General features: G+C 45.3%; 1 protein-coding gene across 1 annotated transcript in view; it reads right to left on the bottom strand.

Annotated features, from left to right (window-relative positions):
* Positions 1 to 233: 233 nt before the first annotated feature.
* The window catches only part of RpS27A (ribosomal protein S27A), a 31,726-nt gene continuing 10,389 nt past the window's right edge, over positions 234 to 21,570 (bottom strand). The window contains 1 exon segment of the mRNA XM_067766328.1: positions 234 to 420. Within this exon segment, the coding sequence (XP_067622429.1) occupies positions 271 to 420 (150 nt within the window). The 3' untranslated portion in view covers positions 234 to 270.

Genomic DNA, 21,570 nt, shown 5'->3' on the forward strand with positions numbered 1-21,570 from the left:
CGGATAGGTGAGGGTGACAATTGGGATTGGAGAAGCTATATATTGCGCTGGCAACCTGAAGGGTTGCGCTACACATCCCCTTGAATCTTATATTTTAGTCGCCTCTTACGACAGGCATACCTACCGCGGGTATATTCTGACCCCCTAACCCGCTGGGGGGACGTATTAACAGTCGACCCTTATTGTAAGTTATTACCAATTTTATCCCCCTTCCACGAAATAAGAGTGAAATATTTCCACTGCTCTGCATAAATATTATTGCTGTGGCATTTATTTATCTTCGGGTTTTGAAAAAACGAATGTTAGTTGGCATTTTCCGCAATAATGTCTATCTTCGTGAGCTGCCATGAAAACGCCTGCCCCACAGTTTTCTCCCGGGCATTCCCGTCGAAGGCGATGAATTTTCCCGTTTTCGTCAACCTAAATGATCAAGTATTAACGTCGTGTTATTGAACAACAAAAATTAATTTCGCTCATTTGCGAATTAAAACTTTGGTCAAATTTTCGATTAGTGCACCTGTTTTTGACAGTAAATATAAATAAGAGTTCGCACAAAAAATGTTACTTATTCATGCCCGACGGAGCTCGCGCTTCAAACCCTAATTTTCCATCGTACATGTTCTATAATTAATAATTTATATTTTTATTATTATTTTCATAAAAGAAAACGTCTACCAATTTCTACGTTCATTAAAACTATACCCTGTTAAATACTGATTACCCGTTTGATTGATGCATTTCTTTAAAAGCCATTTAATTGTTACTTGCTATTATTTTCTATTTTTAAACATTCAGGGCTGTCATGGAATCCAATTGTTGTCGGAATCGGATTTAAAAACGACAAAAAAATTACTTTGGTGTCATAAAATCCAATTTTACCGGTTTAATGTTCGGTTTTAGGTGTCACAGAATCCGATAATATCGATTTTGCTATCGGAAACAAACCAATCAACTAAATGCTGTTGGATTTCATTTTTTCATAGTTGTTTTTCTCTTGCAGTTGAATATTTTCTAAAAATGTAAGTAAATAAAGGTTTATTTTATAAAAATAAATGAAAATTTACATACTTTACATTACTCTTAATAGGGTAAAGCATAAAAATTCAATGCAAAACAGTTTTGATTGAATTTATGGAGAAACATCCAGATATTGCGAAGGGCTTCACGAAGCACATCATCTAAAACCGTTGACACAGTGCTTCTTCCTACACTCATGCTAGAATCCTTGCCAACCGATCCTTGATAGGATCCTTCAGCTAAATATCGTAAGGTAGCAGCTAGTTGCAGCACTGGTAGAACTTTCGAGCGGGTTAAGCGCCTTTCAATGGTGTCCAATACCATTCGGAAAGCCTCTTTGTTTATGCGATATTATTCAATGTAACTGCAAATCTTCTATATATATAAAAAGAAGTGTACATTTTGATTGTCACTCCATAACTCGAGAACGGATAGAAAGATTACCATGACATTTTTTGGAAAGATACAGGAAGGAGAGATGATGGTTAGTTGATTTTGAAATCCCAAATCGGTTTAGCCATTCTTGAGTTATGATTTTTTTTTTAGAAAAAATTCAATCTAATATATAAAATTTTTTTGTCACGGTTTTAGAGGCTTAACTCCTCCGAAACGGCCGAACCGATTCTCAAGAAATTTTGTGAGCATATTGGGTAGGTCTGAGAATCGGCCAACGTCTACCTTTTTTTTCGCTACGTGCCTAGGGTCTTGAGATCAAAACGTGGACCCGGGTACCCCTAGAATGTGTTTATACAATATGGATATCAAATGAAAACTGTTGATGAGTGCTATAGTACAGGATAATTTTCACACCCCTGGGTGACTAGGGTCTCGAGATATAGGCCAAAACGTGGACCCGGGTACCCCTAGAATGTGTTTATACAATTTGGATATGAAATGAAAGCTGTTGATGAGTGCTATAGTACAGGATAATTTTCATACATCTGGGAGGCTAGGGTCTCGAGATATAGCCCAAAACGTGGACCCGGATGCATATAGTGTGTGTATTATGGATATCAAATGAAAGCTGTTGCTGAGAGCTTTAAAGTAATTTTCATTGTGATATTCGATTTAGTCACATCAACCTGGCAAAACTGATAAATATGCATGCGAAGCCAAAATAAAGACATGAACTAATAATACCCACATACCTATTTACACGTCCTATTCGATTTGACTGAAATTTGGTATATAAATTTGCCTATATTAGTATTTACGATGCTTTTTTTCTGGGAAGTATACCAGAGACGGACTGGGACTGGGATTAGGACTAGGGCTGGGACTGATACTGAGACTTGGAGTGGGACTGGGACTGAGACTCGGAATGGGAATGGAACAAAATACATACCACCCTCTGGGACTGGCAATAAGGGATGAAGAAGAAGGAGAAAAACTTGAGAGAAAAGAAAAGAGAGAAGGAGGCTGATAAAGAGATAGAATGAGACGAAGATGGAGATGAAGCAAAAAAGACGGAGGGAGGAGTGAATAAAAAGATTAGGAAAAAGTGTAGAGGGGTAGGGCAGAGTTAGACGGAAAAAGGTTATTAAAGAGTATGCAGATAGGCCAAATTTAGGGCAGAACGTCTGCCAGGTCTGTTAGTACACTATAAATATTTAGAAACCCACATTAGGAAACATTTTTAATTACGCTGTCTCTGGCAACTCAAATGGATTGCTGCGATCTCTCACAATTTTTCTTTTGACCTTCTCGCAACTTTCTTCTTCCAATAACATAAATGCTACATCTGCTGATGCCACTTTAATGTCAATAAATTTGTTTATTTCTGTTTAGATGCACAAAACAATTATTTTATAAAATTTTGCCAAAAAAATTAACATCAAAATTGCCGGTGCACCGATAACACTGCAAAACAGCTGATTCGAACATCGCTTTTATTTACATTCGAAAACAGCAAAACCAATACGGTTTTATGACACCAATTTAAATCAATATTGGTTTGCAATTCCGACAAAACGCAAAACCGCCTTGGATTCCATGACAGCCCTGATTACCTTCCAAATGATTAAAAAAAATCAAGTCATGATTTTTTACGATTATTATTTATTTATTTTTGTTTTTTCAGCTTTGTTGAAAGAAACACTATCGTTTGTTACATGCAAGGGATAACTTTTTACATAAAAGAACATTTGAGGATGCAATAGAAAATTGTAGGCGCTTATAAATACGACACACGTATGACCTAGAAATAATTAACATCTATATTCCCCCTGCCACCTGCTGTCCAAGTGGCTATCGCCCTGATATCAGGACGCTACTCTGTGGTGAAAACACACAGCAGAGCTAGCTCGCCTCAAATCTCAATCGTCAGTGCAGGGCTCACAGTTGCGTTGATTGGCAGCCGTTGGTTACTTCAGCTTCTGATAACCTGCCCATACTCCTTTCAATAGAGCGCCCTGCCAATTTCATCACCTCCGAAAAGCAGACTTTCATTAATTTTAAAAAAGCCAATTGGGAAGATTATACAACCTTTACAAATCAATCTTTTGCTGCTCTTCCTATTCCGACTGATGTCCGGCAAGCCGAGGGTGCGTTCCGCAAGGTCATCGCTTCAGCTTCTGCACGCTTCATTCCGACATTTCCCGGCCAAAGCACAAATTTAGCAAGATAACGTGACCTAGCGAGACACCTTTATCCTAAAGACCCCCAAATTAAGAGTCTTAACTTGGCTATCATGTGGCTGGTAAATGGAAATAAACGTGTTCTATGTACCGGATTTTTCCCGATCAAGGGCTGTGATTTCATTGTAACCCCATTTAATTTGTTGCGTCCCTGGTCGCACCTATTGGATGGGCCGAATCACTGCTACAACAACAACAAATGGGAGAACCTAGGGGACTGCAACCTCTCTGCGGGTGTTGGTATATTGTGCCCAACCGTCAAATCCTTGACTAATCCAACTAAACACAACGATAAATATAGCCTTCGGCACGAGCGCATTTTGCCGCTTGCCTAGGCCGTCGGTTCTATATACCGGAGCGACTTGGGATTTTTCCCGACCAAGGACTGCCATTTCAGTGTAACCCAGTGTTGCGTCCCTCCCACGAATTGTCATCCTCCCAGCAGCTCCTTGCAGCGGGCCTGCTCCATATTCTTTTGCTCCGGGAAGGTATCGAACACAATCCGGGTCCGTCTCCTGACCCCGGTCCTGAGAAATGGTTTTGCTGCATCTGCCGGAAAATAATCTTTTTAGGACGGTCATACTCTTGTCAGTGTGTCTCGTGTAAGGGATGGTTGCATCGGACAAGTTGTTCTGGGCTAGACCCCAAAACCAGACGTCCACGTAACTTCTATAAATCTTTTGTGACTCCTTGCTGTTCACGCGCTACGACGTCCCGTAGTCTGGGCCTTAGCGCCCCCGCTACCTTCCAGCAGCCCCGCTGCTAAGCAAGCCACAAGTACCCGCTATTGCTCGCGCCCCACGGCGCCACCAACTCACACGGCTGCTCCCACTAATACTTACAATCTCCGTAGTAGAGTCGGGAGCAATGCCGAGCATCAGCCCCTGCCCCCTCTTCTTCCTCTCCTGTTGTTGTTGTTGTTGTAGCAATGCTCGCCCCACCTAATAGCCGCGACCGACCACAAATTGTCATCAATATCCTCTAACGGGAGTCCAAGGAAACTTGCCGTTTCAACAGGGGTGGACCATAAGGAGAGGGGTGTTAGAGGCGTTGGTTCCACATTACAATTAAAGAGATGGTTGGTGTCATGTGGGGACACTTCTTCCTCTCCTCTTTTCCGGCAGCAATTGTGTAGGTCAGGGAAACAGACTCTTAGTCCCTACCTCCCTTTGCACCGTTTGCCAGCACAGAATATATACGTTTGCGATATCCGCCCAATGCATCTCCTGCCATGGACGGTGCCACTTTCCTAGATGTTCTGGTCTCCGCGACGGCAACCCGCCGACGGGTTTCATCACGCCATGTTGCCAGGTCGCAAACCCAAATCATCCGGGTACCCCAATGCTTGCCCAAGGACGCCCAGTCCCAATGCCACAACAGCAATTGCGTCCTAGCCTTCCACAACCCAGGCGTAGTCACCCGTCACTTACTCACAGAGTGACGACGTCTCCCCCTATGCACTGCAGAATTCTGCAGTTAAACTGTAATGGATTAACTGGGAAGATCATGGAGATAGGGATTCAAGGGGTTGTGTAGCCCAATATATAGCTTCTCCAACCCAATTGTCAACCTCACCTTCGAGCGGCGAATCCCGTTTCACTAACAGACGAGGCTCTGGCGACCCCAAGCTCCTCAGGGAACTTGGTGGTAGGGAGAGAGGGGTGGCCTGAAGGTTCAATGTGTTGCTGTAGCGATAAGGTTGCTCCCCGAAGGTTTTGGGGAATGTTATCGATGTGACGGTCCTTTGCCGGATACAGATCCGGTACGCTCCGGTAACACAGCACCATTAAGGTGCTACCCCGACAATCTCGGGAACGATTTATATGGCCACATTAAACATTCAGGCCATCCCTCTCTCCCCACCCCCAAGTTCCATGAAGAGCTTGGGCCGCCAGAGCCTCGTCTGTTAGTGAAACAGGATTCGCCGCGGATAGGTGAGGTTGACAAATGGGTTTGGAGAAGCTATTTGTTGCGCTGGCAACCTGAAGGGTTGCGCTACACAGCACCTTGAAACTGGTATCTTAGTCGCCCCTTACGACAGGCATACCTACCGCGGGTATATCCTGACCCCCTAGCCCGCTGGGGGGCCCCGCGTTTATCATACACCACACTGTGCAATATCATATATTTGATCCCGACATCGACCGCAGGGACTGTGTCTTAGAACGTCAAGGATTATTTGTCCGGTCGGGCGATGCAAACCTAAAAAATCATCAACATCTACCGTCCTCCTGCCACCTGTTGCCCCAGTGGATATCGCCCTAATATCAGCGCCGTACTCACTGGAAACAATCGCATTATCTTAGGCGATTTCAATGCCCATCACGATCTATGGCATTCAAACTTGCGGGTGGACAGTACGGGTGAGATGTTGGCGGATCAAATAGAAGAAACGACGGTCTGCACAATAAACGGAGACGCCCCACACGTATGGTAGGAAGCTGTCACAGTTCGCCGGATATTTCAATCGTGAGCGCAGAACTCGTAAACTGCGTCAACTGGCAGCCGATGGTAACATTGGCATCCGACCACCTGCCTATACTTATTTCGCTCGAGCGTTCCCCCGACTTCATCGTCGCAGAAAAACGCACTTTCATTACCTTTAAAAAAGGAAAGTGGGACGAATACAAATCCTTTACAGACAACCGCTTTGCTGCCCTCCCTATCCGTACTGATACCCGCCAAGGGGAGCGTGCTTTTCGCAAGGTCATTGAATCCGCCTCGGCTCGTTTCATTCCCGCCGGTAGAATTCCCGAAATTCGGCCTCACATTCCGGCGGAGGCCGCAAATTTGGCGAGAGAACGTGACCTTATAAGACATGCTTCCGGCGACCCCAAAATAAGGGATATAAACCCACTCATCAGATTGCTTACGGATGAACACAAGCGGGCGAAATGGGAGGAGCACCTAAGCGGGCTCCTACGAAGACAGTCACCTTGTAGCGGTGCAGGGGCTTATGCCGATCGCATTTGATACTAATTGGTCAGATGGGAGCGGCGCAACCGCGCTCACCTGACAAATGTGATCGAATGCTATCGGTAACCAGGAACTGTCACCTCCTAATCCAGGGTGTCATGCGTCACCGTGCCCATTGGACTGGTTTGCAGGCAGGAGGTCCACAACACCGGCTGTATTATAACGGCGCCTTCCCAACACTGGGCCACCTTGGGGAGTAATCATGGCCTTACCGCGTCAAGGGGCTCTGCCGCGCCGGACGAACCCAGTTCCCCATATAAATAATTTGACAACTACGCTTGCCACGTCAAGCATGTTGTCGTACGACAAATAATGAACAAACAACCCAAAACAACAACAAAAAAACAAACAGCAACAGCAACGCAACAAAGAAAACGGGCTCCAAGAAGAGCAGCGGGCAAAGCAGTAGCAGGCCACGCAAGTACTCCAGGAAATTCCTGGAGAGCCTCTCGAGAGAGGAGGCAATGATCTTTTTAGAGCATATGAGGGACAATGAATCTCCCTCTACCAGCGCTGGAGTGCGTAGAGAACCGGCTCTTAAACCCGCAAACCCTAAGGGCAACACAGAAACCCAAGGAAAGCAACGCGGGCCAGAAGAGCATAATAAGCAAAAGGCGACGAAACCCGCGATCCCCAGAGGCATCTCGGCCACTGGTGAGCAGCGCGGGCAAATCAAAAAAGGGGAGCAGGAGGGGCAGGCGTCCAGAAATAAACCCGCGAACCATGGAGGGCCCAGTACCACCATAGAGCATCGCGGGCCCCCGAGGAAAGAGGTACACCAACTAAGCGTAGCTCCGACGGTACCTCTACACAAATGAGCGAAGGTAGCAAAAACAACCATAGCAGGCCCTCTAGGGAGCCGAGTAAACATGGGCGCTCACCGTCGAAGCAGGCTTCTGGAAGCAGCTCACAAGGCAGCTGCGATAGGTCCCAGAAAGGGAGCGACACCGAGCGAAACCGGGAAGAGTGGAAGCGGCCCAACAGAAGGCATAACAGGGGCAGGCAACCTGCACTACCACCACCGTGCAGACCAGGATCGCTTACAGATAAACGGCGCCTGGGACTAAGTGGGTCTGGTATAAAATGGTATCTCCGATATCTTGAGGAGGGCCTGTCGCCCAGGGAAGCAAGAGCCAGGGCAGACGAGCACAGGCATAAACCAGCCCACGAGCACAGTACAGCGACCGCCGAACGGAGAAATAGAGTCGGAAGTAAAGAACAGCCAGCGGCAGCTGGCCAGCATACACCCGCTCCCGCTGAAAAGCGTAGGATCGGTCAGATCACACCGGAGGAAACTCCCAGTTCAAAGAGGCAACGGGCCCATGCTCCGCAGAACACGGCAACCATGCGCCTGGAGAATTTGACCAGGGCGACTGGGAGACCCGCTGAAGCTGCACCAAGACAGCAGAGCTACTCGGATGCCCTCAGGGGTACCTGAGTGGCTGTGCTGCCCAGGAACTACCCAGCGGATGCCCTAAGTCAAGAGGACCTGACAAATCTCCAGGAGCTGATTATGGATGGAATGTTCAGGGGGTGTGGGCATACTCTAGTATTTTGCGGGGTGTACTTCCGAGCAGGGCTCCTCCTTGTTGACTGCGAGGACGAGAAAACCGCAAGGTGGCTCGAGGAACTAGTGCCAACACTCGAGGGGTGGACAGGGACAGAATTATGCACAAGGCGCGGGGATGACATACTGCCCACGCATAACGTGACAATGTTCCTCCCCAGGAGTGCGGACTGCCCCAGAGAATTTGCGATCCGGCTCCTCGCTAACCAGAACGAGGGCCTTAAGACGCAGAGGTGGCGCGTTATAAACAGCAGCGCGGAAGAACGGGCCTACGTCTCGACGTGGGCATTGATGAAGAATCCTACCAGCTCACACGTAGGAATGGATTCAAGCTGCACTACAGGTACGGCTTGATCCAAGTAAGACCCTGGAGGCAGAAGCTACCAGGGAATAGTGAGCGGCAGGAAGACAAGGCGGTAGAGGGCGTCGACATAGACAAGATGCGGACGAGGCCATGTCGGACGCGAGCACCGACACCATCAGGGCTCGGGTGACTACAAACTCTCCTACCCCAGCGAGTAATAGCGATGAGGTCGCGGAACAAACAGACCAACAAATACCCACCACACAGGAGCTCATTGAGGGCTTGGACCTCCAAGAGCTGGCACTGGACAAGCGGGATGATAGCGAAAGCGGGCTGTCGGATTACGAAGACCCGATGAGGCCGGCCGGGCCAAAATGACCGGCTTAAGCATGCAGATAGCCCAGATCAACCTCCACCACGCCATTGCAGCTTCGGCTGTACTGGCGAGGAGGTTTGCCTCGGATGATCTGGGAATAGCCCTCATACAGGAACCTTGGCATACAAGGGACAGGGGAGGGGCCTTAATGTAAATAACATTAGAGTAATTTGGGATCTCTCCCAGCAGAGACCTAGAGCATGTGTAATGCTTAAAGCAAATATTAACTATTTTCGCATTACAGAGTTTTTAAGTCGAGATCTGGTGGCGGTACAAATAGATGCGAAAGTCAATGGTGGAGACTCCAGCATTGTGCTAGTCGCAGCCTACTTCCCGGGGGACGACAACATGGTCCCCCCAGATAACGTACAGAAGCTGGTAGCTCACTGCAGAAGAGCGAAACTTCCTCTAATCATAGGAAGCGATGCTAACTCCCACAACACGGAGTGGGCAGCAGTGATACCAACCAAAGGGGTGAGTGTTTGCTAGAATATATAGCCAGCAATGATTTAAGTATATACAACGTCGGGGGTAAACCGACGTTTGTTACGAGAGCTAGGACAGAAGTCCTTGATATAACACTCGGTAACAACCTAACTGAAAATATGATCTCGAAATGAAGGGTCTCAGAAGAACCCTCCCTTTCAGACCACAGAATCATAAGGTTTGAGCTGGGCGCTATATCGGGGCAAACCAACCCTAGAAGAAATCCCAGGAAAACAGACTGGGGCAGCTACAAAAGTATTTTAGAAGCTAACATAGATAGTCTTAAGAGTAAAGGCAGAAGTACCAATTGTACCGAGTTAGAGAGCAGGGTGGAAAGGGCAAACCAAATAATGATAAGATGCCTATGACTCCAGTTGCCGTGTCTCATTGATTAAGGGTAAAAAGGCAACCCCCTGGTGGTCGTATGACCTTACGTTGCTAAGGAGGAAAGTGAGGAAACTCTTTAATGAGGCAAGGAGAACCGGCAACTGGGAGGAATACACCCAAAATCTAACTAAGTACAATAAAGAGATAAGAAAAGCAAAAAGGGAAAGTTTTAGGAATTTCTGTGAGGGAATTTCCAGCACGCCTGCAGCGGCAAGGCTACACAAGGCCCTAGCCAAAGAGCAGAGACAGACTAACATAGCAATTAGGCTCCCAGACGGTACCTATACCGAAACGGTGGAAGAGCGAGCAAAGGCCTTGCTGCAAGCGCATTTTCCTGAGGCCTCCCCGCAAGTACCGGAATCTGTATTCCCCAGAGTTAGACCAACCCCATCAGACTGGCAACTAGCCAACTCCCTCTTTTGTGAGGCCAGAGTCAGATGGGCAGTGGAATCTTTTGAGAAATACAAATCTCCGGGGGTGGATGGCATCTACCCGGCGCTAATGCAGCAAGGGACACAGATCATCCCACATCTCGCCAGGATCATGAGAGATAGCCTGGCACTGGGATATATACCCATGATGTGGAGAAGAGCCAAAGTAGTATTCATACCAAAAGTAGGTAAAAAGGACTATTCACAAGCAAAGTCCTTCAGACCAATAAGTGTAACCTCCTTTGTCTTGAAGGCAATGGAAAAGATAATAGACCAAGAAATCAGGTCGAACGCCCTCAAGAGCTAGCCAGCATGCCTACAGAGCGGGTAGGTCCACGTTCACAGCTCTGTACCAGTTAACATCTGAAATACAGAGGGCGTTCGAAACAGAGGAAACAGTGCTTTGCGCTTTCTTTGATATCGAGGGTGCCTTTGACAACACATCTCACGAAAGCGTAAACATAGCACTGCATAGAAGGGGAGTTCAGATGCCTATCCAGAGATGGATTGACTATCTACTCCGTACAAGAAGCCCAAGTAGGCAGCAGCGCAGTTAAGGTTATTACCACGAGAGTGTGCCCCCAGGGAGGTGTCCTGTCAACCTTTCTGTGGAGCCTAGTAGTGGATGAACTCCTGCAAAAGCTATCAGACAGTGGCATAAGATGCCAAGGATATGCTGACGACATCGTTATAATTGCAAGAGGTAAATTCGAGAGTACGCTCTGTCACATAATACAAAGAGAATTGAACATTACAAGGGAATGGTGCGCCAATGTGAGGCTTAACATCAACCCATCTAAGACAACCATCATCTCCTTCACCAGAAGAAGGGTCCTACCAGCCCTGAGAGCAATAACAATAGATGGCGTGGCACTAGAATATGGAGCCGCAGTGAAATACTTGGGGATCATTTTTGACACCAAGCTCTTATGGAAACAACACTTCGACTCCATGAAGACTAGGGCCACGGGGACCATCATGGTATGCAAATGTCTAGCAGGCAAATCATGGGGCTGTAGCCCACACGTGCTAATATGGATGTATACCATGATAGTAAAACTTATGATAACACATGGCTCAATAGCCTAGGCATCGAGAACAACTCGGGCGACGACGAGGCAAGCACTGTCAAAAGTTCAGCGACTGGCATGTGTGTGCATCACGGGAGCTATGCGCACATGCCCCACAACAGCGCTGGAAGCTATCCTCGATCTAACCCCGCTGCATATATCGATAGAGCAGTCAGCCAAGCGAGCCCTCCTTAATATCGTCAAGGAGGGCTCGGGCAAAGGTAGTCATATCGTCCCGGAATGTGGAGGAATTGAGAGAGATCCCAATCTCTCAACTCCCGAGGGATGATATCTTCAGGCAGATAGTATATGAGACAAGATATAAAGTAGAACTGGGAGACAAGGTACGTGGGAGGAAAACAGAATTGAGAGCATTCAGCAGCTAAACAGGATAGTATGGTATACCGATGGCTCGAAGACCCCAGAGGGGACTGGATCTGGAGTCGTTGGACCCAGAGCCGATATCAATACCCCTGAGAGCAAACCTGAGCATTTTTCAAGCGGAGATATTCGCCATAAGCCAGTGCGCGGACCTGAACCTTCAGCGAAAATACTCCAATGAGAAAATTGTCATACTCAGTAACAGTCAGGCCGCCCTCAAGGCCATTTCGGCATTTGAAATAAAATCAGCACTAGTCCTTGAGTGCGTGGAAAAGCTCAATCAACTAGGAGCACACAACGTACTACTGTTGGCCTGGGTTCCTGGCCACAAGGGAGTCGAGGGAAATGAGCAGGCGGACAGTCTGGCCAGAGAGGCAGCAACGATACGACCTATTGGTCCTGAGCCGTTCCTGCCAGCAGGCCCGCAGGAAATTAGGGGGCATCTATTAGCAGAAGAAAAGGAAAAGAGGGAAGAACAATGGCGTAATATATCAGGCCTGAGACAATCTAACCTACTGTTAGGGGGTTTCTGCACTACTCGATACAGGGCATTTATAGGCCTCACGAAAAATAACCTAAGAATTCTAACAGCTATTCTTTCAGGACACTGTAGACTGAACAGCCACATGCAAAAACTGGGTATAATATCGAACAACACATGCCGATTTTGTGATCTTCCTTGAGTGTGATGCAATATCAAGACTTAGAGCTAAGTTTACGGGCTCACCATGGCCAGAGCATTCTCACATCAAATCCCTCACGCCAGGTGAACTGGGTTCATCAGAGATGTCGGCTTGGATGAGGTGTTGTGAAGCAGATGAGGGCACAATAGACCAATGGTCGCAGTGGGATCCTCAATTAATTATCTATCTTACAGTGGACCAAAGTTTACCTACACTGGCAGAGAGGTTACAACCGCTTAGGTGCTCCTCCCATTTCGCCCGGTTGTGTTCATCCACAAGCAATCCGTTATTTGGGGGTCGCCAGGATCGGCGGGACGCTCGAGCGAAATAATTATAGGCAGGTGGTCGGATGCCAATGTTACCATCGGCTGCCAGTTGACGCAGTTTGACGATTGAAATATCCGGCGAACTGTGACAGCTTCCTACCATACGTGTGGGGGCGTCTCCGTTTATAGTGCAGAACGTCGTTTCTTCTATTTGATCCGCTAACATCTCACCCCTACTGTCCACCCGCAAGTTTGAATGCCATAGATCATGATGGGCATTGAAATCGCCTAAGATAGTGCGATTTTTTCCAGTGAGTACGCCGCTGATATCAGGGCGGTATCCACTGGGGCAACAGGTGACAGGAGGGATGTAGATGTTGATGATTTCTAGATTTGCATCGCCTGACCGGACAAATAATCCTTGACGTTCTAAGACACTGTCCCTGCGGTCGATGTCGGGATCAAATATATGATATTGCACAGTGTGATATATGATAAACGCGAGGCCGCCTCCATTTCCGCTCTCGCGATCTTTTCTGTGGACATTATACCCAGAACAGGTCTGCAATGCAGATCTTGGTGTGAGTTTAGTCTCTTGAATCGCATCAATGCGGATGTTGTGCCGCTTCATGAAGTCGACTATCTCCGTGATCTTCCCAGTTAATCCATTACAGTTTAACTGCAGAATTCTGAAGTGCATAGGGGGAGACGTCGTCACTCTAGGAGTAGGTGACGGGTGGGCGCTGAGGCGCAGACTACGAGACGTCCTAGGACGTGAACAGCAAGGAGCCACAAACGATTTATAAAAGTTACGTGGACGTCTGGTTTTGGGGTCTAGCCCAGAACAACCTGTCCGATGCAAAATATCCCTTACACGAGACACACTGACAAGACTATGACCGTCCTAAAAAGATTCTTTTTGCGGCTCCGTCTGCAGGGCCTGCTGCTGTTTCTACTGACGGCTGCCCTGTTTCTTCTGCTCGGCCCGTAAAAGATGCTGCTAAACTCAGCAAGGTTGCCTTTGCAAGTGCTTCCTTAATTGCTGCAGATAACATTGTGGATGAAAGTATTGTTGAAATCGAAACTTCTACGTATGGGGATACTGCTGCAGCCCGGCCTGCCGACTTGGGCGGTGATTCCAATTCTCCAGCTGCGTCCCGACGAATGGACTCTGCAAACATCATTGGCATTACAGGTGCTGGCATTTTGGGCCAAGATCTTAATCATGTGGCCTCCATTTCAACACAGCCTGCTGTTTTTCAAAATGATCGAAGATAAGTGACAGCCGTTCCGCCTCGTAAAGTGATCTTTGTATCAAGGCTGCATGCATCACTATCGGAAGATGACATTTCTAATAATATTATTAATCAATAATATCTTTATCGTTTCTTCTATTTGATCCGCTAACATCTCACCCCTACTGTCCACCCGCAAGTTTGAATGCCGTAGATCATGATGGGCATTGAAATCGCCTAAGATAATGCGATTTTTTCCAGTGAGTACGCCGCTGATATCAGGGCCGTATCCACTGGGGCAACAGGTGACAGGAGGGATGTAGATGTTTATGATTTCTAGATTTGCATCGCCTGACCGGACAAATAATCCTTGACGTTCTAAGACACTGTCCCTGCGGTCGATGTCGGGATCAAATATATGATATTGCACAGTGTGGTGTATGATAAACGCGAGGCCGCCTCCATTTCCGCTCCCGCGATCTTTTGTGGAAATTATACCCAAAACAGGTCTGCAATGCAGATCTTGGTGTGAGTTTAGTCTCTTGAATCGCATCAATACGGATGTTGTGCCGCTTCATGAAGTCGACTATCTTCGTGATCTTCCCAGTTAATCCATTACAGTTTAACTGCAGAATTCTGAAGTGCATAGGGGGAGACGTCGTCACTCTAGGAGTAGGTGACGGGTGGGCGCTGAGGCGCAGACTACGAGACGTCCTAGGATGTGAACAGCAAGGAGCCACAAACGATTTATAAAAGTTACGTGGACGTCTGGTTTTGGAGTGTAGCGTAGAACAACCTGTCCGATGCAACTATCCCTTACACGAGACACACTGACAAGACTATGACCGTCCTAAAAAGATTGTTTTTGCGGCTCCGTCTGCAGGGCCTGCTGCTGTTTCTACTGACGGCTGCCCTGTTTCTTCTGCTCGGCCCGTAAAAGATGCTGCTAAACTCAGCAAGGTTGCCTATGCAAGTGCTTCTTTAATTGCTGCAGATAACATTGTGGATAAAAGTATTGTTGAAATCGAAACTTCTACGTATGGAGACACTGCTGCAGCCCGGCCTGCCGACTTGGGCGGTGATTCCAATTCTCCAGCTGCGTCCCGACGAATGGACTCTGCACACATCATTGGCATTACAGGTGCTGGCATTTTGGGCCAAGATCTTAATCATGTGGCCTCCATTTCAACACAGCCTGCTGTTTTTCAAAATGATCGAAGATAAGTGACAGCCGTTCCGCCTCGTAAAGTGATCTTTGTTTCAAGGCTGCATGCATCACTATCGGAAGACGACATTTCTAATAATATTATCAATCAATAATATCTGCACTAAGCTTGGAGTTGAAAATAGTGGCATCAATGTCTTCAAGTTTACTTTTAAATATGCGAGAGACATATTTTCCTTCCAAATATCGGTTCCTGATAAATACTTTGATAAGGTACTGGCGGCCACCCTGGTGTGATGGTAGCGTGCTCCGCCTATCACACCGTATGCCCTGGGTTCGCACCCCGGGCAAAGCAACACCAAAATTTTAGAAATAAGGTTTTTCAATTAGAAGACAATTTTTCTAAGCGGGGTCGCCCCTCGGCAGTGTTTGGCAAGCGCTCCGGGTGTATTTCTGCCATGAAAAGCTCTCCGTGAAAACTCATCTGCCTCGCAGATGCCGTTCGGAGTCGGCATAAAATATGTAGGTCCCGTCCGGCCAATTTGTAGGGAAAATCAAGAGGAGCACGACGCAAATTGGAAGAGAAGCTCGGCCTTAGATCTCTTCGGAGGTTATCACGCCTTACATTTATTTATTTATAAGGTACTGGATACTTACTTTTGGCCGACTCATTCTGTGGTTCATGTATACTATAAAAAGCATGTCAATACGTCAAAAAACTAATGCCCCTATTACGGTATACAACTCAACTTAGTTGGGTTGCAATTAAAACAACTCAACTTTCAGGCAACTCAACTCCTGTTTGGTATTACGCATTACAACTTATTTCAGTTGAAGTTGAATTGGTGCTGCCAACCTAAGAAAGTGATGATTTGACAGATAAATGAACAGCTGATCAATTTGTGACGAAAATTTAAGCATTTGCAAAAGTGATTTTGTTATTACAGATATTATATGATATGAAATCTATTTTATAATGGCGAAAATGTTGGTGATTAACATGTCGCGAATACGGAAAACATTCGCTTGATCATTCCAATCCCTTGGAGCTCTCAAGCACCAAGTAGGAAAATGTTTATTTCACAAATGATGAGCTTCAAATGAAGTTATTTTGCAGATTTGAAAGGAAGCATTTTGCTCATTACTAAACAAAATTAAGGACCATTTCCGGATACGCGTTCTAGGGAAGGCTGTACACCTATTTTAAAATTATGCACCACACTCCGATTCCTTGCTGATGGCAGCTATCAAAAATGCTGTGGAAATGATTTTGGTGTTGGACTGGTTTTAGATATTATTGAGGAGCATATTTGTACGAAGTGGATTAAAACCCATACACCAAAAATTGTATTTTACTCGAAACAGGATTCCCAGGAGTAGTGATAAGTATCATAGGGACTCAGGTTCGCATTATTTCACCTATTTTGCCTATATCCGAACTACGGGCAGCCTCGTCCAACTTCGAAATGTCACTCCATAAAGTCAAAAAGTTATTCAATGTAATCCTTCGTTTAAACGTTATTTTTTCTATAAATGTGTACAAAATTGTTGATTATTGTTTGATTAAAAAAGGTGTAACTAACGGCTTTAAATTTTTTGTTTTTTTTTTTGGTAACGTTTTATGAGCCCGTGTACTATCTAACTCTTATCAAAGGTGGTATCAAAAGACGCGTTTCGATCTCCGTTTTTGGGATTCGAAAGCGGAAATAAAAAATTTTATTTCTGTCGAAAAATATTTACAAAAACCCACAAAATGGCCCGAGGGTCCAAAATATGAGGCCCGATCCACAGTTTTTTTGCACATAACATCTTTCTGCGTTGGCGGTCTTTGGCCGCGATTTGTAAAAATAACCCTGGGTGGGTCTCACGCCTTCCTGCATTAGTGTGTACAAAAAATTTGGCAAAATACAACAACCACATGAAATTAGATTTTTAGAAATTAAATTTTTAATTTTCTTTTCGGATTCTTTAATCGGAGGTCGAAACGTGTCTTTTGACACCAACTTTGGAAATTTTTGTTAAAAATTAGGTCGTGAACCGTCTTGTAAAACGTTACATTTTTTCAAAACAACTGCAAAATTGTAGGAGACAACTGCTACTAATCAGTTGTAAGATTTTGACGTCTTTGACAACTACACCAACACAAGGTTGTAAACGGTAATGCCACAAAAAATTGTTAGACTAGACAACTCAACCGACATTTTTTTTGACAGGTTGAGTTGTAATCTGTAATACCAAATTGCGAAATTTCAACCCAACCAGAGTTGAGTTGTAAACGGTAATAGGGGCATAAGAGACCTGTGCTGTGAGAGCAGCACATACCTTGATAGCTGTCAAGTTATCCTGTTCAAAAGGTCGGGGAGTTGACAATATTTCCATAAATGGCTAACAAAAGCAATTGAGTATCTACTATCAAAATGTCTCCGGAATTCGAACTAAGTCTAACGTAATGTACAATATGAGTTCGCATGCGGACTATTACGTGTTCGTTCTTATCGAAACCTGGCTAAATCCTTAGTTCCTTGATGCTGAGTTTTTTGACTCTAACCTCTTTTCTGTATACCGCAAGGATCGCGATTTTTCCAAAACTGACCTCTCTAGAGGTAGTGGAGTTTTAATTGCCATACGCCGGCACATCAACTCGTCGCTTGCGGAGCTGAAGGATCAAGACTCGCTTTTGGACCAACTGTGTCTCAGTTCGCGGCATCTCTGAAATTTTTATCTGTGCGTCATACATTCCACCGTCTAGTCTAGACTCACTTTATAAGTCTCATGTAGATAATATTACTGATTTAGTTCGTTATTGTGATAGTGGTAACTTTTGCATATTGGGTGACTTTAATTTACCTGTTGTTGTTGTAGCGATAAGGTTGCTCCCCGAAGGCTTTGGGGAGTGTTATCGATGTGATGGTCCTTTGCCGGATACAAATCCGGTACGCTCCGGTACCATAGCACCATTAAGGTGCTAGCCCGACCATCTCGGGAACGATTTATGTGGCCACATTAAACCTTCAGGCCATTCCCTCCCTCCCTACCCCCAAGTTCCATGAGAAGCTTGGGGTTGCCAGAGCCTCGTCTGTTAGTGAAACAGGATTCGCCGCGGATAGGTGAGGTTGACAATTGGGTTTGGAGAAGCTATATATTGCGCTGGCAACCTGAAAGGTTGCGCTACGCAGCCCCTAGAATCTGGTATTTTAGTCGCCTCTTACGACAGGCATACCTACCGCGGGTTGTTGTTGTTGTTGTTGTAGCGATTAGTTACTCCCCGAAGGCTTTGGGGAGTGTTATCGATGTGATGGTCCTTTGTCGGATACAGATCCGATACGCTCCGGTAACACAGCACCATTAAGGTGCTGGCCCGACCATCTCGGGAACGATTTATATGGCCACATTAAACCTTCAGGCCATCCCTCCCTCCCCACCCCCAAGTTCCATGAGGAGCTTGGGGTCGCCAGAGCCCCGTCTGTTAGTGAAACGGGACCCGCCGCTCGAAGGTGAGGCTGACAATTGGGTTGGAGAAGCTATATATTGCGCTACACAACCCCTTGAATCCCACCTACCGCGGGTATATTCTGATCCCCTAACCCGCTGGGGTAATTTACCTAACATTGATGGTCTTACGTCGACAATAACTACTTATTGGTTCCGAACAATGTAAACACCACTTCTGAGATTTACCTTATTGACAGTTTCTCAAGTGTTAGTCTTTCTCATATCAACGGCTTCACCCATCAACTGTCGAAAATTCTTGATCTTGTCTTTCTTAATGATAATTTTAGCTGTACGGTCACTGAATGCCTGGAACCGTTGTCGTGCTCTGGTTTGCACCACATTCCGCTTATCCTCGAAGTAGAATTCTATAACTTCGAAAGTATTGGAACTCTAAATGAGGATCCTAGTTTTTCATTTAGACGTAGAAATTATGACTGTATATATCAGGAAGTTTTTTCCGTTGATAGGGAAACCCTTTTTCTGAGATGTGATCTTGCTCGTTGCTTCAGTTTATTTAAAAACGTTGTAAATCAAATCTGCATAAATATATACCTCAGAAAATGAAGCGGTGTTATAGAATACCATGGTATACTAGAAAACTAAAGAGGCTTAAGAATCAGAGGAATAGGTTTTACAAAAAGTTCAACGCCACTAAGCTAATGGCGTATAAAGAAAAATACCTGCGTTATTTCAAATCATTCAAAGCGTTAGGCAAGAGGCTCCATGGTAACTATGTTCGTAATTTTGAATCTGACATTAAAGAAAACCCTCTTATGTAAATTCCAAAAAAAGATGCTCAAGTATCCCGGCTTCAGTCATCTATAATTCTGAGCATGCTTCATCAGCAGCTGAAGCGGCCAATCTTTTTGCAGCCTTCTTCTGCTCCAATTTCGTTACGCCACCGCAGGAGACCCGCAGGAGTTGCCCACTGTGGTTGACAGTCCCATTAACTTTGGTGCGCTGACTCTATCGATTGAAGATATGGTCGATGGAATCCAGAATATTAAACCATCTACCCATACTGATATTGACGGCTTATCGTCTTATCTTTTGAAAAATTGCTTGGCTCTGGCATCCCCCCTCCTTTTAATTTTCAACAAATCTTTAGAGTGCGGCGAATTTATTGATGCGTGGAAGATAACCTTCATCAGCCCGATTTTCAAGTGTGGTACCAAGAACAATGTCGCGAATTATAAGCCCATTGCAAAATTATCATCTGTTTCAAAATTATTCGAGTACATCGTGAAACAAAAAATGTACTTTGCTGTTAAACCTCTAATCACTGAAAATCAGCATGGTTTTATGGCCGGTAGGTCCACTGTAACAAAGCTATCTTCTCTGATTTTTGCATATCTTCTTTTAATGACCGTTGTCAAGTTGATACTGTGTACACCGATTTCTCAAAAACATTTGATAAAGTTAGTCATTCAATCCTGATTTCTAAATTGACTCGCTTGGGCTTCCACTCGATGTTTTTATCATGGATTAAATCGTACCTCCACCAGCGTAGCTGTGTTGTGGTTATAGACAATAACTCTTCAAACCCATTCACAGCCACCTCCGGGGTCCCTCCTCAAGGTAGCATACTTGGCCCGTTACTTTTTGTAATTTTTATAAACGATATTTCCACCTCCTTCCAGCACTCTAATTTTCTATTATACGCTGATGACCTAAAGATTTTCAATACCATCACAAACTCGGACGACGTGATTAAAATTCAATCTGATTCAGATAACGTTGCTGTCTGGTGTCGTGCCAATAACTTGCCACTAAATGATAGCAAATGCTTTCTTGTAAGCTTTTCTAAATCACGTGGCCTCATTCCCACTTCCTACTCTCTTGATGGTATCCACCTCTCAACTCTTAAGGAGATAAAGGACTTGGGTGTTGTCTTTGATTCGAAATTTTCTTTCACGGCCCATATAAATTCTACTATTGCTAAGGCGTATTCACTTATGGCTTTTATTAGGCGTTCCTGCACAGACTTCACGGATCCCTACACCCTCAAGTTATTGTTCACTGCACTAGTTCGTTCGAAGCTGGAATATGCCTGTTTTATTTGGAGGCCATATTATGAATGCTATATTGTTAGGCTTGAACGTGTGCAGAAAACGTTTGTTCGGTTCGCGCTGCGCTCGATGAACTTTTCTGAACCGATTCCATCTTATAAATCCAGGTGCTCACTTATCAAACTAGAGTCCTTGGAATGCAGAAGAACTGTCCTATCGCTCACGGTTGTTTGTGATCATTAATGGTGTGGTTCATGCACCTTGTCTCCTTAGGAGTCTCCGATTCCATATCCCTATAAGGCCTCTTCGTAATGTACCTATTTTCTATACGGATTGTGTCCGAACCCTCTATGCCTCAAACGCACCTTTGCTTAGAGCTATGACCGACTTTAATCGCATCTCTGATTCTTCAGCTATTGATTTTGCTCTTCCTAAGTTTACTTTTAAAACAATACTTATTGATATCTTTTCAAACTGATTAATGTTCTGGTCAATCTCTTCATAGTATGTAAGTTTTATTGTGTATATACTCAACTTATGTACTATACTATTAAATAATTATCTAATTTTAATTAAACATTGTTATCTAGTCTGTAAGGGCTTTAAATGCCATAGACTGAAATAAAGAAATAATAATAATGTCCGCAGAAAAGATTTCGATTGGAAATGAAGGCGGTATCGCGTTTATCATACACCCCTCAGTGCAATACAATGTATTTGATGCCGACATCGGCCGCAGGGACAGTGTCCTAGAACGTCGCGGCTTATCTGTCCGGTCAGGCGATGTAAACCTATAAATCATCAACATTTACATTGCTCCTGTCACCTGTTGCCCCAGTGGATACCGCCTTAATATCAAAGCACTACTCACTGGCGATAACCGCATTATCTTAGGCTATTTCAATGGCCATTACGATCTACGGCATCCTAACCTGTAGACGGACGGGTGAAATGTTGGCGTATCAAGACATTATGCAAAATAAACGTAGACGGCCCCACTCGTATTGTAGGAAGATGTCACAGTTCGCCAGATCTGTCCATCGTGAGCGCAGGTGTGTAAACTGCGTCAACAGACAGCAGATGGTAACA

Source organism: Eurosta solidaginis, chromosome 2 (assembly GCF_040869045.1).
Source record: "Eurosta solidaginis isolate ZX-2024a chromosome 2, ASM4086904v1, whole genome shotgun sequence".
Classification (NCBI taxonomy): domain Eukaryota; kingdom Metazoa; phylum Arthropoda; class Insecta; order Diptera; family Tephritidae; genus Eurosta; species Eurosta solidaginis.